Source organism: Podarcis erhardii (genome assembly GCF_964252035.2).
Source record: "Podarcis erhardii genome assembly, chromosome: 3".
In the NCBI taxonomy this organism is placed as follows: Eukaryota; Metazoa; Chordata; class Lepidosauria; order Squamata; family Lacertidae; genus Podarcis; species Podarcis erhardii.
Genome location: NC_138507.1, coordinates 23,716,405 through 23,732,309, shown reverse-complemented (window position 1 = coordinate 23,732,309; position 15,905 = coordinate 23,716,405). Strand labels below are relative to the sequence as shown.

At 41.9% G+C, this 15,905-nt stretch overlaps 1 protein-coding gene and 1 long non-coding RNA gene across 5 annotated transcripts in view; one reads left to right on the top strand and one right to left on the bottom strand.

Annotated features, from left to right (window-relative positions):
* Nucleotides 1-2,429: 2,429 nt before the first annotated feature.
* Nucleotides 2,430-15,905, bottom strand: part of CSMD1 (CUB and Sushi multiple domains 1) — a 956,661-nt gene continuing 943,185 nt past the window's right edge. For all 4 annotated transcript variants that reach the window (XM_081856635.1, XM_081856636.1, XM_081856637.1 and 1 more), the window contains 3 exons: nucleotides 14,754-14,841; nucleotides 13,855-13,987; nucleotides 2,430-5,828 (listed from right to left, as the gene is read on the bottom strand). In XM_081856635.1, coding sequence (XP_081712761.1) covers nucleotides 5,669-5,828; nucleotides 13,855-13,987; nucleotides 14,754-14,841 — 381 coding nt within the window. In that variant the 3' untranslated portion in view covers nucleotides 2,430-5,668. The remainder of the gene's footprint in view (nucleotides 5,829-13,854; nucleotides 13,988-14,753; nucleotides 14,842-15,905) is intronic.
* LOC309339361 lies at nucleotides 5,539-13,904 on the top strand. The gene is made up of 4 exons (XR_014155238.1): nucleotides 5,539-5,632; nucleotides 7,149-7,248; nucleotides 8,862-8,900; nucleotides 13,801-13,904. It is a non-coding gene; the product is annotated as an uncharacterized lncRNA (long non-coding RNA).

Here is a 15,905-nt window from a genome sequence, read left to right as displayed (position 1 = left end):
GAGAAGCAGGATGTCAGTTTTGTTATTTTTCAGGCAGGGAACTATCTTGAGCTCTTCTGTGTTTTCCTTTTCAGTTTTAAAAAGTGCACTGTCTCGATATTTGGGGTGGGGGGTGAGGAGAGAATACGAGGTGGAGAGAGAGCCATCCTCAGGCCAACTGGCTGTTAGCTGCCATCATCCCAGTGCCTTATGGGAGGATAACAATGGTGTCCTCTTATTTTAAAGAGCTGCTTTCTCTCTTACTGAATGATGATAAGTGTGCTTTTAAATCTGTAAAACAGAAAAACAGTCAAAGGTAAGAGATGAGCATTCCACATCATTTGAGGTCAGTTGACACCTCTATCCCTAGAAGATCCCTCCTATTTTATCTTGACTGGGTAAGCTACCGCAAAAATGCAAAAATTCAGGTCCATTCATTTCAAGCCAATCCTGTTTATCCTTTCATTAATGATGATGTGCATCACTTTGCACAAGTAGTCCAGTTTGTCACTTGGAGAACACAAGAGTGCCTTTGTTACGTGGTGCCTAATTGAAATGTTTTGGGCCTAAAAAGTTATATGGATGTGTGCTTATATGCTTTCTTTCCTTGGGCTCCTGGAGTTGGATTGGGTGACATCTTGGCAAATCCTAACATGCAACCTAAACAAGCAAAGCAGCCTGTTGCTGGCATTTTTTAGGGAAGTCTATGCATGAGAGCTTGTACATCCAGGTGTATTTCTTCTCCCTTTCACAAATTGTGGGTGTGCTTAAGGCAAGGGCAACAAAAAGGAATGGAAACTGGGACACCATCTGAGGTTGCTTCGAGGTGACCAGTTTATTGAGCATTTGTTCTCATTTATTTGTGGGGAGGTTATATGATGCTTTGCCAAGCAATTATTACTCTCTCACACTTTCTAGTGTATTAATTTTCCCATCACCTTCTTTTACCACAAAAAGTCCATTAGGTATGAGCGGCTTGTTGTGCAAGACTGCAAATTCCATTTTAATTGTGCAGCCTTAATTTGTCAGAATGTGTTTGAGTTCCACTCACAAAATAGTGGCAGTCTGGAAGTGTCCAGAAACATGGGAAAACCTCTAAATAATTCACAATGCACATGACTTTTCCAAGAAGTGCAGGAATTGTAAATAAGAGAAGTAAGGATAGTGAAAATATTCCACAGATTTTGTGCCCAAAGATACGAGGAGGCAAATAACACTTCATAGAAATAGACGTATTTCTTCAGAACATATAAAGGCACATCACTTTGAGTAGGAAACTCTGATGTCAGTATGGCCCTACATTTACACAAGTACCTTCTTTTAAACTTGGTTAGTAGAAATTCTTCAATTTCAAGTGAATAAAATAAGACTATAAGAACAGTACAGTGCTACACAGTAATCTGGAAATCTAAAATTAAATATTTAATTAGAACTTTGAATTTGCTTTCAAGATAGGTGGCATTGCACAGGCTATATTACAGTCTTTTATACTTCTTTTGCCAAAAAAATTACTGTATATTTTAAACAGGCCACTTTAATATTAATACAAGTGTAATAGGTTCAGAACTGAAAATTCAGCTAAAGATGGTGCATTTTACAGTATTGGGAAAAAATTACAGGATTTTTTTCTTCTCCTTTTGTATTGTAAAAACATTTTTTTAACAATTTACCTACATTAATCAAAAAGTACAGCATATTTAATAATTTTACAAATTTTTCATAAAAAATATATCTCTGTACAAAAAAGTTCTTTTGCACCTACTTCATGTCACAGCAGCATGTCGTGAAATGGCAAAATGGAGTACTGGGAATGAAAATTAGATTGATTTGATCATAATGCCAGCTTTCCCCCCCTCCCCCCTTCTTTAATAACAGCTTTTTTTGTTTTGTTTACAAAATATATTACAGAAGAAAAAAATTATTGCAGCTAGCCTGGAGAAAGGCAAGATGGGTGATACAAGCAGCAGATTTAAACAGCTTTGAAGCACATAACCTGTTTTTGATTGTTCTTTCTTTGAGTATGTTTACCTTTGCTTTATCATAATCATTCTGGTCCTTTCTGGGGAAAGAGTCAACAGTAAACACATCACAGAGATTTCATACTGCCTTTGGCATGACCGTACTACGACAGACCTCAATTTTACTATTCAAGTCACTCTGCAATTCAGGCTCTACTCAAGTGAATGGACTTTGGGGGTGGCACTTTGAAGATCTGGGCTGTTGGGGTGGTGCACCTGATGCGTGTCTGGGCAAGCATGGAGCCTGAAAAGGAGTGTTAGAAATGGAAGATTTAACCTGGTCAGTGTGCAATCCAACGCAACTGTAACAAAACCAAAGGGAACAGAAAACCTTCAAGAGATAGGCACAGAGGTGACAAAGGGGGAAACACACACACGCACACACACACACACACACACACACACACACAGCCATGGACCTATTTTATTAGGTAGGGCTGTATCTCTAGATATGCTGTGTGGGTACAAACCAATGTTCTGTTCTGTAGTTTCACTGAAATGAGTGACACTGCAGATGAGAAGTTCAGTAACAACTGAAGATTGGAGCATATCAGAGAGAAATGGTTGTTTTGCCTCCGTTAAGTAAAAAAAAAAGTTGATGGTTTATTATTCTAATGTGAATAGCCTTATTTCATGTTTAAATATACTTCCCTAGAATAAATCAAGTTAGGATTTTCAGATTCTAAAGAATGAAAAGTTGAAAACAGTGCTCTAATGAATTCCTCTGGCTCCTTTGTCTGAAACGCTCCCCCAGTTCTTTGCAGTGAATGGAGCCAACCCATGCACGGACTTGCTTTCTCATGTGCAGCCCAGTCCATTGAAATGAACCAGCTCCCCACCCTGCAATATACAAGAGATCCATGCGTGCAGATAAGTGCACTTGGATCTCCCAATCCAGGATATAGGGTGGTAACACTATTTTACAAAACTTTCCTTCTTCTTACTCTTCATCCAGACAGGGTAAGAATTGGGGTTGGGGAAGAACCCAAACCCATTCTCCCTTCATATTTTGTATTCTCTCTCCCCGCCCCACAAATGACTTTGGTTACATCTGCCATCACCAATAAAGTAACTTCAGAGGCAGCAATTCAGTGTTTCCCTTTCTCCAGTATACAACAGTGCAATCTACACTGGAAGCAATGCCTCTTTATGAAAGGAGGGCTATTTTGTTCTGATCACTGTTGTCCTTCCAGAGAATGCCCAAATCTGTCAGATATCATATAAAATTGTAAATGCACGTGAGATAATAAAAAAGTAATCTGCCTCTAAAGCAAAGCACAAATGTCCAGACAGTGCCAAGGTTTCTAATATTAAACATTTTTTTGTTAAAAAAAGATGAAGAAGCTAAACTTATTGGCATTGCTGGTATCTTCCATCAAAAATCATGTAAGTTTTTCTACTTTGATCAAAGATTGCCCTGCAAACTTTTTCTTGCTATTTAACATAAACTGATATATATTATTTTCTGCTAATGCTTATTTTTGGTGATTGGTTTAGTTTGGTGTCAGGGTTCATAATGGACTGGATCCAAAGAGCTACTTGAGTTGCCCAAGGGCTTGAATGTGCCCAGTAGAATTCCTGCCTCCCACCCCCCCCACTTTGAACAAGGAATAAAAATTGCCCCTGCCGTATGACAACCTGCTTTTGAAAGCCTCGTCAAAAGTGGTTTGACATATGACTTTCTGTGGGTAATGTTTGGGAAACACGACTCCAAAGATCCTTTCGGTGTGTGGAACCAGTAGTGCAGGTTTTTGGAACCTGGCCTGTGTACTTGATGTGAAGGTGTCAGAATATTAATATAAATAATTCTGTTTGTTTGTTTTTAAAAGTCAGGTGGCAAATCATTGGCGACGTACAATGGTGTTTGTCCCTCTGTCGGAAAGCAATAGAAATACAGTATAAAACTGAATATAATTTTTGAAATGCAACATAGTTGGTTTGATTAAATTAGTGTGGGTGCGGCCAACATTTTTGGAAAGTTCTGACATAAAGGAAGGTCAGAGTATGTACTGGTGCCACTCTAGCTCCCTTGTTTCTGGTTTTCACCCTAGCCTACTGAGCTGAGGAGTAGACAGCAACAGAGGTCTAATCATGCCACAGCTATCCCCATAGTTTTCTTATCCTTCTCTCTGTGGCACCCATGAGTTAGCACTATAGGTAAAAGACTTGGGTGAATCAACAACCTGTCAGTTAATTTTGCCATGTCCCCATTTTCATTTTGAGAAGCTAGCGGCAACCCTTGCTACAGTAACTTTGAGGAGTTTTCCCACGTACATCTCAAACTTGCTCTGTCAAGCTGTGTGATTACAAAAGCATCAAGCAGTATTGGTTAAAAATGTAGCCAACAGAGACATTCACACACTCACACACATACAGACACCCCATTGGAAAGCGTAGTGGTTGCAGTGGCGGCTTGCATGTTGGATGTGGCTCAAGTTTTACACTCTCTCTTGCAATGCATTTGTAAGTTCTATGTAACATTAGAAAACAATGTAGTTCCACGTGGGGAAAAAAAGATGGCAAACAAATGCAAAAGGGAAGACTGTATTGTGAGCACGGGCCCACAGGCTTTATGAACTATCTAAAATAAATTACTATTCACATTTTGTACATGGCAAGCAGCAGTAGCTGCCTGACTCCCCTGCTGTTACAGAGTATGATGCTGAGAAAAAAAGAATGAATGAAGTGAGAGAGAAAACGGAAGCAAGGCTGGGAATGAAGATTTGTAAACACGGGCTTCCCACCCCCACCACCCCCAAATCTGGCTGGGTTGTACTGGAATTTACATGGAAAATAAACCAAAATATAGTCTCTTCATAGTCACAAGTCACTCTGCCAGGAATAGAGGAAGGAGTCATTGTATAACATACGTGCTGGGTAAAATTATTATGGAATGCGTCACAGGACAAAAAAAAAAAAAAGACGAGTAAATGCTTATATACAATGGATAGTGTGTATAAACCCTGTATATTTTGTTTTTGTTTTTAACCAGTATCATACTCAGTCATTCATACCACACTAGTGCAAAAAATTGTGCATTAACATTTTGCAATACAACAGCTGACTGGGAAGTTTGTAGACTGCCTTATGTATGAATATCTGAGATATACTGTAGGGTTGTTCTAACAGTTGACAAGATTTCAATGGTAAAGCATTTTGTAGATGTGTGCAGCCCCCGAGGAAGGTTGTCTTGTCTTCTCCTTCAAGAAAGCTTCTTTTTGTTGTTGTTGTTGTTTAAATCTCCTCCTGAATGTTCTTATTTCTGGGGATAATTTATGGTGCTGTTTTTTGTCACAGTTCCCAACGGAGTGATCCGAGTGCCCAGAAGATTGCATTGAAAGGCATCCAGCCACTTACAAATGTGAAAGTCTGAGGCATTTAAATATGACAGATGGATATGACTTGGCAGTCTTCCTTCAAAGTGTGCCTTGATTTGGAGCAAATGCAGCCAGGTATTTCAAATCCACCTTTGAGATGAAGAAATTATCTTGGTCTTGATTCCCCAGAAGACTTAACATTTCACCAGAAAGCCTTGCTGCGTCTATGCCGGTAGATGTTAAAAGATTACAGCAGTGAAGCCTAGAGAAGGGAAACTGGTATATGGCACCAAAGGAATTACTGCTTGTCCATCAGAGGTATGGCTATGAATCAGTCAAACTGGGCACTGAAGGCTATACCACTGTACAAACTGTGTTCAGAGTTGTGTCAAACCTCACAGCTTTTGCCTCTGTGGGTTTTAAGTTTGTATCATACATAGGATTTTCAAATGACGCTTGTCCATTGCTGTTTTCATGTCCAGCATAACCATTGTACTGCACTTTTGGTCTTGTTCTGGAGTGGGGAGGAAAGAGGAGGATAAAAATCAGAGCCTCAGCCGTTGTAAATAACATGGTACAATGTTACAACTAAAGCAATTTATAAAGATCCTGACGTCTAAACACTATTAAGCTCCCAGAAGTGCCTGCTGCTTAAAATGGTTGGCAGCTTGCCTCACTAGTAAGCCCAGAGAACACGGAGTTATCAGTTACCAAAGCATCAAAAAAAGTAAAAGCTGTAGACCTGTTTCACATGTATCCAAATTCCATGAGCGCGGCTTCCCACATCACTAGGCTCCGTTTTAGGCCAGTTCTATGGGTCTGTTTTCACCTGAAAACAGGTACTCTTTCTCCCACTAAGGAAAGAACAGCTTAGGACCTGGTACTTGTGTACCTGAAGGACATGAGCTTGTTTAAAACACTGCAATAGCTGTGAGTAGAGTTGGAGAAGAAATATGTCCATATTTTAAAGCAAACCCCCTAGTCTGCCTTTGCCAGATTAAATGTAAACTGGAGCACTACTTGCAGGACAAGGCATCGGACTTCCCATACCCCAACCCATATAAATAAGAGACCAATCAGACTGGGTTTTGGGTAAAAACAGGCCACAACTTTATTGAATACAAATGAAAGAGGTTTGGCTTGGGCATTGGGCAATCTAAATACTTCCGGCCTGCCTGCCGGAAGTGATGAATTCTCAATCCAGGTGGGAGTTCTTAAGACTTACATCAAATGAGGCTTGCTAGAGCCAAAGGCAAAAGGCAAAAGCCTAGTGCAGCAGGGAGCAAAACAGAGCTCCCACAGCAACACAGCAAACTCTGGTCCTGATCCTACAAAGAAGCAGGAAAACCCGGCACAGGAACAAACAACCTGTGCCCCAGGTGTGGGCTGCTTCAATGGGCAGGGGGCGGATCCGAGGGAAGCCCATTGTTGATTCCATTGGCTCTGCCCTGGCTCCGCCCACGTCTAGCCTGCATCCCCATTCGCCAATGCAGGGTGCAGGGTATCCAGCTCCTGATAGGCGGTGGGGGCATATGCCCCCGCCGCCTATCAAGAAGGGCACTGCCGTTTGAATTCCACTGTTGGGGCCCCTCTTCTGTCCAGCAACGCCGACACACCAAGAGAGGTGAGCAGACTAGTCAAATCACCTTACACACTTCAAATTATGCAACACAGTTTTGGTTGCATAATCTGTTTAGATTGTATTTTTTTTCATCTGCTCTGCTGAATTTCTTAAGATATTGCTTTAATATCTTAATATTTAGATATTAACTGTTTTGATACTTTTATCTAATTGTAGTTTTATCTGCAGTTCTATCTGCAGTTCTATCTGCAGTTGCTACACTCTTTACTGGACAGTGGCATAGGAGTAATCTGAAGATGGAATGGAAGACCAGGGGATTGCTTCCTTCGTACAGACTCGCCAGTGGCATAAGGTAGCACTATAGGGAACCAACAACCATGTGCTGCCCCCTTCCCAACGACCCACTGTGTGTAAGAGAGAGAAGGGGGGAAGGGGAGAGGAAGAGACAGGGACCAAAGAGAAACATGATGAAGCATGTACAGTAGACTCTCGGTTACGTTACTCTCAAGTAACGAAAGTGGCAAACCTGGAATTTCTGGGTTTCGCTGCTCGCACATGTGCAGAAGCGTTCTGCGCACATGCATTCTATTGTGCCGTGCGTGTGCGCAGAAACAGTGCCTCTGGATACAGATTTTTCAGGGTGCGCACGGACCTCCAGAATGAATTAAATTTGTATCTAGAGGGGCCACTGTAATTTGGCATTCTCCACTACTACAAAGGTGCATAGGTAGTTTTTTCTCTTGGAAAGTGTTGCCACCGACTTCACAATTTATGTGTCTTGTTTCTTGTGAAGAAAACATGCAAAAACCATGGCAGGGAAAAGATGAAAGCTCATTATCACTTAATTCATAACATTTCCTACTAGTAATACAGGAGGAAAAAATCTATTCATTTTATTGCAGTCTGCTAAACTGTAGGGCAAAAATACCTTCATTTCTCTGCTAGATTTAATCATTAATCCCAACTTTAAGTGAAATAAACACTTCGAGCAATATAGTAGTAGATGCTGCCAAAAGTGGAATGGAACAGATGGGAATTGCTTCCTGGTAGGTTCTGAATGTTTTCTTTCGAGTTCTTAAAAGCCTGCTAAATGGCAAGAAATGCCTTCAAATCATTTCCCTTTTTGGTCATTTAAAAAAATTGGTTTCAATAGCCACAAATAGCTGCAATGTTTCTGAATTTTAGCAGCAGGGTTTACTGTCATTCCTTTCATTAATTTAATGTAAATAATTTCAAAGTTTCTTGAGATTGTAGTGGGCTGACTGGGGGAAATGGGTGACAATTCTGTGGTCAGAACTGCAATCAAATAGTTCTAGAGTGGCCATGGGGGCAGATGAAGACATGGAGCTCTGCACAAGGAGAGGATTCCCTGTTTATTTGAGCAACTGCCCAGGGCCAGAATTCAGACTGGCAGGAGTGACTGCTCCATTCATACTTTGCTTTTCAGTTTCTCCATTCCAGGAGCAGCTCCTCACAATTCTCCCAAAGCCCATTCCCTTCTAGTGGCACCTGACAAGGTGTAAGGGAGTTCTAGAACTCATCCCATTAGGGCCATAAACTATACATTTCCTTTCAGAGGGGATTAGGAAAGCCCTCCTTGTATGAAGCTGTGCGTAGGTAGCATTTTACCTCAGTCTCATGCTTCAGTAACAGCTCCACATGACTGCTGCGGTCATTCTAAGAACATGTTTTAATCTGTTATACAGTGGTACCTCGGGTTTAGAACTTAATTTGTTCCGGAGGTCCATTCTTAACCTGAAACTGTTCTTAACCTGAGGTACCACTTTAGCTAATGGGGCCTCCTGCCACCGCCGCATGATTTCTGTTCTCATCCTGAAGCAAAGGTCTTAACCCGAGGTACTATTTCTGGGTTAGCGGAGTCTGTAACCTGAAGTGTCTGTAACCTGAAGCATCTGTAACCCAAGGTGCCACTGTATTCATGGGTTTTTAAAATTTTCATTTCAGATACCCAGATATGTACTGAAAAAACTTGATCATGAAGAGGTATGTGAAGTTGTGTTGTTTTTTTTGATGGGCAAAATTGAAAAATATTGTACTGAATTCCTATTAAAGCTATGTAGGCAACACCCCATTTACATGCTTTCGGTAAGTGTATACACACATTGTGCCAGACCTGGAAGTAACCCAAAAACATCACAGAAAGAGGCAGAATTCACAGGCTTTTCCAGTAATGTTTCAAATATATGCAATTTCACTGATGCACATGGTGCCTCAGAACATAACCCCCATGTAAATGGGGAGGGGGGGTTGCCCTTATTAGACAGTACTGTGAAAAATAGACAAATGTAAGCAGAATGGAAACATTTTATTTTTAGAGGTGAGCCAAAACAAACTAGTAGCTGTTTAATGCCCTGTGTCAGACAACGCACGACAACAATAGAGAAATATTTGATTTCAAAACTATTTGCTTTTGTTCAATTACTCAAATTTCAACATGGAACTCAAAACGTATGCTGAGCTGAAAGGAAGGGATTAAAACAGTAGTGATAGATAGAGTCTTCTACCCTAAATATAATGTTAATTATTTATGAATGTAATTATATAATTAAATAGAACCTAAATTATAATCCCTCAAAAAACACTCATTTTATTTGGAGTTAGAAGATTGAACTGAATTAATATAGATATTCCATCAAAGTAAATGCTGTGACAAAAATTAGAGAATTTTTAAACCTTTTTTTAATTTTAAATAGAAACAGCCCCTCTGAGATAAATGGAATTTATTCCCCCCACGTAAGCCTATAGAAGTCTACATCCTAGCCGTGTTTATGTTGTCCTATAGGGTTGTTTACCAAGGGAAGAATTCAACTAATTCATTCTGGCAGAGAAAGCCCTGCATAAGGACTTTCATGAGTGCAATGGGTCCTTTTTGGGTGGTGAAGAAAGCCCCTGGAACAGCACCCAGGGGTGGAGGGATGTTGCAACAGCGCGATGTTGACTTTATCTCTAAGTCTGGCCATTTGACTAAAAAGGGCTGCTGTAGTTTATATCCAGTATCGGATATACCAGCCTCGGTCCAGTATACCTGAAGGAGTGTTTCCACCCCCATCGCTCTGCCTGGACACTGAGGTCCAGTGCCGAGGGCCTTCTGGCAGTTCCCTCGCTGCGAGAAGCCAAGTTACAGGGAACCAGGCAGAGGGCCTTCTCGGTAGTGGCACCTGCCCTGTCGAACGCCCTCCCACCAGATGTCAAAGAAATAAACAACTACCAGACTTTTAGAAGACATCTTAAGGCAGCCCTGTTTAGGGAAGCTTTTAATGTTTAATTGACTATTGTATTTTAATGTTCTGTTAGAATCCGACCAGAGTGGCTGGGGGAAACCCAGCCAGATGGGCGGGGTATAAATAATAAATTAATAATAATAATATTTCTAGACCAAAAGGTGCTGGAACACGCCTCCCTCCAAAGATCCACTCCAGAACGCAAAGAGGATATATTTGGGGTAGGGGGTCTCCTTGTGAGCCAGAGGAAGCCTACCTCTGTCACCCTGCTCTCCCTTCCCATGTGTGCAAAGGTGGCGGCGGTGGTGGCAGCAGCCCAACAGGGGGGCTGCAGAGACAGCTTCCTCGTGTGACAACCCAATGCCACCAGCCACAGCTCCACTCCTGGCTCAAGCCTGACCTGGGGATGGAGAGCGAGAGGAGAGTCGGCAGCAGCTTCCCTGCCTGGACTGTGGCATTTTTGTGTCCCCTGTGCTGCTTTACAAGGCAAGCTGCAGCAGGCTCCCTTTGCGCTTTGCCCAGGCAGAGATAGCATACATTCTGCCACCAGGTGGTCATGGAAGAGGCGGCCGGCTTTGTTAAGCTGTTGGAGCAGTGGTGGTGGGATTCCCGTGTGCCAGCTGGGAGGCCCTGTTGTGCCCCTGGCTCGCGAGGAGACCATATCTAGAGCTAATAGATGATGTTCCCTTCGGAGAGAGTCTCCTCGTGAGCTGGAGGTTCAGTGGGCCTTTGCTGAGTATGGTTAGGTCTCTCCCCTCATTTCCAGGGCCAAGCTGAGACGTGCTGGAATGCCATTCCAGTGAGTTCCAGCTGAAAAGTAGTGTTGTGTGTATAAATTTGCACACCCGATACTTAAGGCCTCAGAGGTTGTGGAGAATGCAGGTGTGGCTAGCAGAAACTAATCGTGCATGGTTTTTCTAAGCTAAAAAGTTTTGGCCTCTGAGCTGGGACTATAGCTTAAAGTTGCAGTAAAGTGCTGTAGCAGTCAGCCCTGGTTCCTAGATGAGGATGGTCAGGTTAGCAACCTACACATGCAACAGCACCCTTTGCATTCTAGCTTCCTCCCAAGGACAGGGGCAGCTGACTCAAAACTACTACACACATTCTTAATTTTGTAAGGCATAAAAATGATCCTTCTGCTGAAGGTTATTTTGTCTCTTAACAGGGTTGTAGTTTAGGACATTCAAGATCCGTTACTTCTGGTACTTTTTAAGAGTTATGCATATTTAAAATTAATCTATCTTCTCAGACAGAAATTGTTTTATATACCCAATTCTCATGTTAGACCAACTCTAGCAGCACTCCCATAAGCTCACTCAGCATGTACCAGTAGGGTCTGTTTATCTATGAATTCTAACATTCATAAGGCACTGGGAAGGGGGCAGCACATGTAAGGCACAATGCAGAAGTCCTTTCAAGTCTCATAAATTTAAATGGAAAAATTAAGCATGTGCTTCAATATCTCCCTTGAAAGTGTTGACTTTTGGCTGTCTCATGTCCACTGTTTATTAAACCTTAGGCTACAATCCTATGGCTTGGAGTAAGGTAAACTCAAAATGTATTATTTCTGAGTAGAAGATTGCACTGTTAACGTGCTACATATATTTTGTATGATACGATGGAGGCCAGGTGATGTCAGCTTTTCAACATAGTGATCTGGCGATATACCAGAATGTTGAAACAAGAGGGAGGAACAAGATGCATTTACCCCAGCTTAAATTGCCACCACTCCTATGGGAGAGCTGAGGTTTCACCCTGGCCCTTCATGGGGAAAGAGGCAGTCTGGTGCATGGAGGGAACAAGGTACTGAGGTGAGGCTCCTCCTGGGGTGACCAGGATGAAACACACAGCTCTCCCTCCTAGGCAAAGGTAGCCAGGCAGTGGTAGCTACTTTTGCCTTCACACGGGCGGGTTGTCTCTTTCTTCTGGGAGAAAGAGGTAACCTGCCTGTGCCAAGATGGCGGCAGTGGGTGAGGTGCTGCTTCTTTCTCATAGAAAGCTACTCCACCTGCCCCACATGAGCCAAAAAGGAGGGGGGGGGGCTTGATCAGCTTTTTGGCTCCCTGGGGGCTGCCTCTTTCTCCCTGCTGTGCCAGTGCCTGCCTCATTCTCTACTGCCTTGGCACGGGGTGCGTGTGGGTCAGGTGAGCTACCTCTTTCTCCATTGAGGGGCGTGTGGCTGCCTGCTTCTCAATGGAGAAGTCTAACAGAGCCCCCACCTCATCTGTGCCTCACACATTCTGGTGGTGGGATAGGGGCTCCATTACACTTCTCTGCTGAGCCGCATACCCCTCAATGCAGACGTTTAAATGAGCCAAGGGAGGAACAAGCTACATCCCTCAGTGGTTTCACCTGGTGAAGAAGAATATTGCAAGTGAAACGGCCACTGCTCCTGAGTCCCTCTGCCACTGCAGCTTATTTCTCCTTCAGCGTGCTGGGTGCAGAGGCTGTTTCACTTGCAATATACCCCGGGTAAAACCACCATTGTGCTCTGGGCCCTTACTGGTCCTGGGCGATGTTTCAATACCCATTGCCCAGTCCTTGCCAGGGTTGGTGACCCTGTGGCTGGGCAATGTTACAATTAATTGTCTGAAACTGGTACAATGGTCAAACCACAATACCAGTTTCAGACTTTTTCAGCCAGCAATACATTGTGCCTCCCTGGCCGATGCCAGCGCAGTGCACCTCGCCTAGTCACTCTGCCTGCAGCCAGGAAGTTGCAGTGTATTGCCAGCTAACATTGCAGTGATCAGCAGAGAGGTGGGCAGCTTAAGGAAGCCCACTTCTCAGCTGATCAAGCCCTCCAGCATCCCCACCTGCCCCTCAGCAGAGCAAGCACCCTTACCGTTCTGCCTCCTGTGAGCAAGAGTGGTATGGAGTAGGGCTGGGCAATTTTCAAACATTGTGATATATCAGTATATCACAATGTTTTAGTTGCTGAAAACAAGATATCGCCCAGCCAAACCTGTAGCTCACCAGATTAGACTTGGGCAAATCTGTCCATTTTGGTTTCTCTCAGTTTCTAATTTTTCCGATCATAAGTGCAGCTCTCCACATCATTTTGCATTTTTTTTTTAAAAAAAAAATCCTCATGAAAATGTACATTTGCTTGTAAATTTTCCCTCATATATGCATTTTTCAATGCAAATGTACATATATTTTTCATATTATTATTTATTGAATATATATACTGCCCTACACCCCGGAGGTCTCAGGGCAGTTCACAGAATAATATATTATTCTCACTAATATATGGATTTTTATCCACACTTAGCCAAATATATGCAGTTTGTACCCATTACTTGGCTTGAGAACTGCATACAAACTCAAAAAAAATGGCTGTGCTTATGTTGTTGGACTCCAACTCCCATCAGCCCAACTTGAACAATGGTCAGAGATTATTGGATGTGTAGTCTAACAACATCAGGAGGGCCACAGTGTAGCCATTTCTGATGTAGGCTAACCTCAATTTTGTTTTGTTTTTCCATGAAAGAAAAGTCTTAAACACACACCCATGTGTTTGTTTGTATCTGCAACCAATTTTCATTAGAAGCTACCAAAATGTTACTTGTTGTTTTGCTGCTTGGGCTATCAAATTGTACCTTGTAAAATTTGAGCAGTTAATCTTTGTTAAAGCTTTCTCTTCTCTCTACTCTCAACAGGCAGAAGTTTGTACACTTAATTAAATATGTCACAAGAGATTAGATCCAGCATACCTGTGTTTGTAGAGGTAAAATGCAAACCCTGATAATATTAGAGCAAAGAAAGGTACCAGGATTGCAGCTGCAACAGAACTGCTGTTTGTACCATAGAAGTGATTGGGATGATCTGCACCCGTACTTAAAGGACCTGAAAAGAAAATGAAGGGAAGGGAAAGAAAATATATTTTTTAAGGATGCAAGTATAAGCATGTAAATCCAGCAGAAGTATGGCTGGCAAAACAAGCCATGTATGAATGCAATGTATTTTCTAAATGCAATAAACATGTATAAAATGTCTAGATCTATAAATAAGTGCTGAGCTATATAATCCTATATGAATGCATGCAGCTGTTTTCCTCAGACCATTGGGTTCTCATGGTTCCAACAGGAAGATTCTAACATCACAAACCCCCTATGTAAACCATCATCATCACCTCCATCTCCTGGCAAAGCTTGAAAAAAGGATTCAGAATATTCAAATTTAATCTGATCCACAAATGGTAACAATATCCCTTAATAGCCTTGGAAAACGCAAGCTGGCTTTTTCCTTACAGTCTGAAGATACATGCAGAATCCAGGACGACCAAAGTCATTTAAACACAGAACATATTAAAGACTAAGTTGTAAAAGCCATTTAAAGCACTGTTATAATCATCATTCTGCATTGATGGTCTTCATAGAAGCATCCTGCAGTTATCTTATTAGGTTGCTGTTGCATCAAAAATGAAGTGGCAGCATGAAATAGTTGAATTAGAGATTTAATGGCACATTTAAACTAATTGAGAAGATGTGGTAGTAATTGAATACAATAAATATGCTTTTATTTACTTCAATGGTTGGCACAGTGATTTGAGGTTATCAGTATTCAATAATAGACTATATGACACTATATAGGGCTATAGCAGCATTCTTACTTTGTCTTTGGAGCATAAATCTTCCAAAATCTTTTCCGTGTATGTCACCTTGATATGTGAAGACACCTCTGTCGAGTCCCGATGACACCTAGAACAAAGAGAAACCATTAAAATCAAGAGTGGACAATGGAACCATCTTTTTTGTTTGTTTGCATTTCATGATTACTGATACACCAATGAAACAAAATCATCAGAATAGTTAAAACAGCCAAACATTTTTTAATAACACACAATTCCTGGTTTTCATTTGAACAAAGAGACTCATAAAACTATACATCATGATGAAGACCCTTTTGCATTTGTAGCATTTGTTAGATTACAAATTCTGAAATACTTGAAAGGAATGCTGCAATTACCAAGGAAGAGATGAGGAACGCCTAGGCCAGAGCCTTCCAAATTTTTCATGTTGATGACACATTTTTTAGACCTGCATACTTTGTGACACAGTATTTCACTTTTACTAGCAAACTGGAGGTTAAACTAACCACTTTCCAGTTCCGGGAGGAGCACGGGGAGCATTCACGCAACACACACACACACATTGTAGCTGGCACACTAATGTGTTGCAAGACACATTTTGGAAAGTTCTGGTCTAGGCTATGGGGTCAGATGCAACTCTCAGAGGTGACCCACCTGCTCCCCAAGACACGCTTTCTTTAGCCCTCTTGCCTCCTCCTTGATTTTTGTACTGGTTGTAGGGGGAGAAAACAGCAAATTACAAGTGCTAGGGGCTCCAGTTTGGATTGCCTTGGGCTGGAGCCATAGATTATGAGGAGTTCCAGGGGTCTTGAGTAAGACCTCCAGCCCCACCATGGGGCCTGGCTGGCTAGATGCCACACTCTCAGGTTGCCATGAGTCCAACTTGTCTGGCCTGTGCCAAAGTGGAAATCTCACACTGGCAACTCCATTTTATTTATTATTTATCATATTTATCATATTTTTGTCTTGCCGTTCCTCCCAAAGGAATCCAGGGCAGAAACAACAAGTGGTGAAACAATAAAAACATCTTTAAAACAATGCCAAAACAGAGGCAGGCTAGGAAAGATCTCAGTTTAAAGGCAAGTCTTCAAGACAGTGGAGATGGCACCTGTCTAATATTATGGCAAGGGTATTCCAAAGGGTAGGTGCTACAATGCTAAAGGCACAATTCTT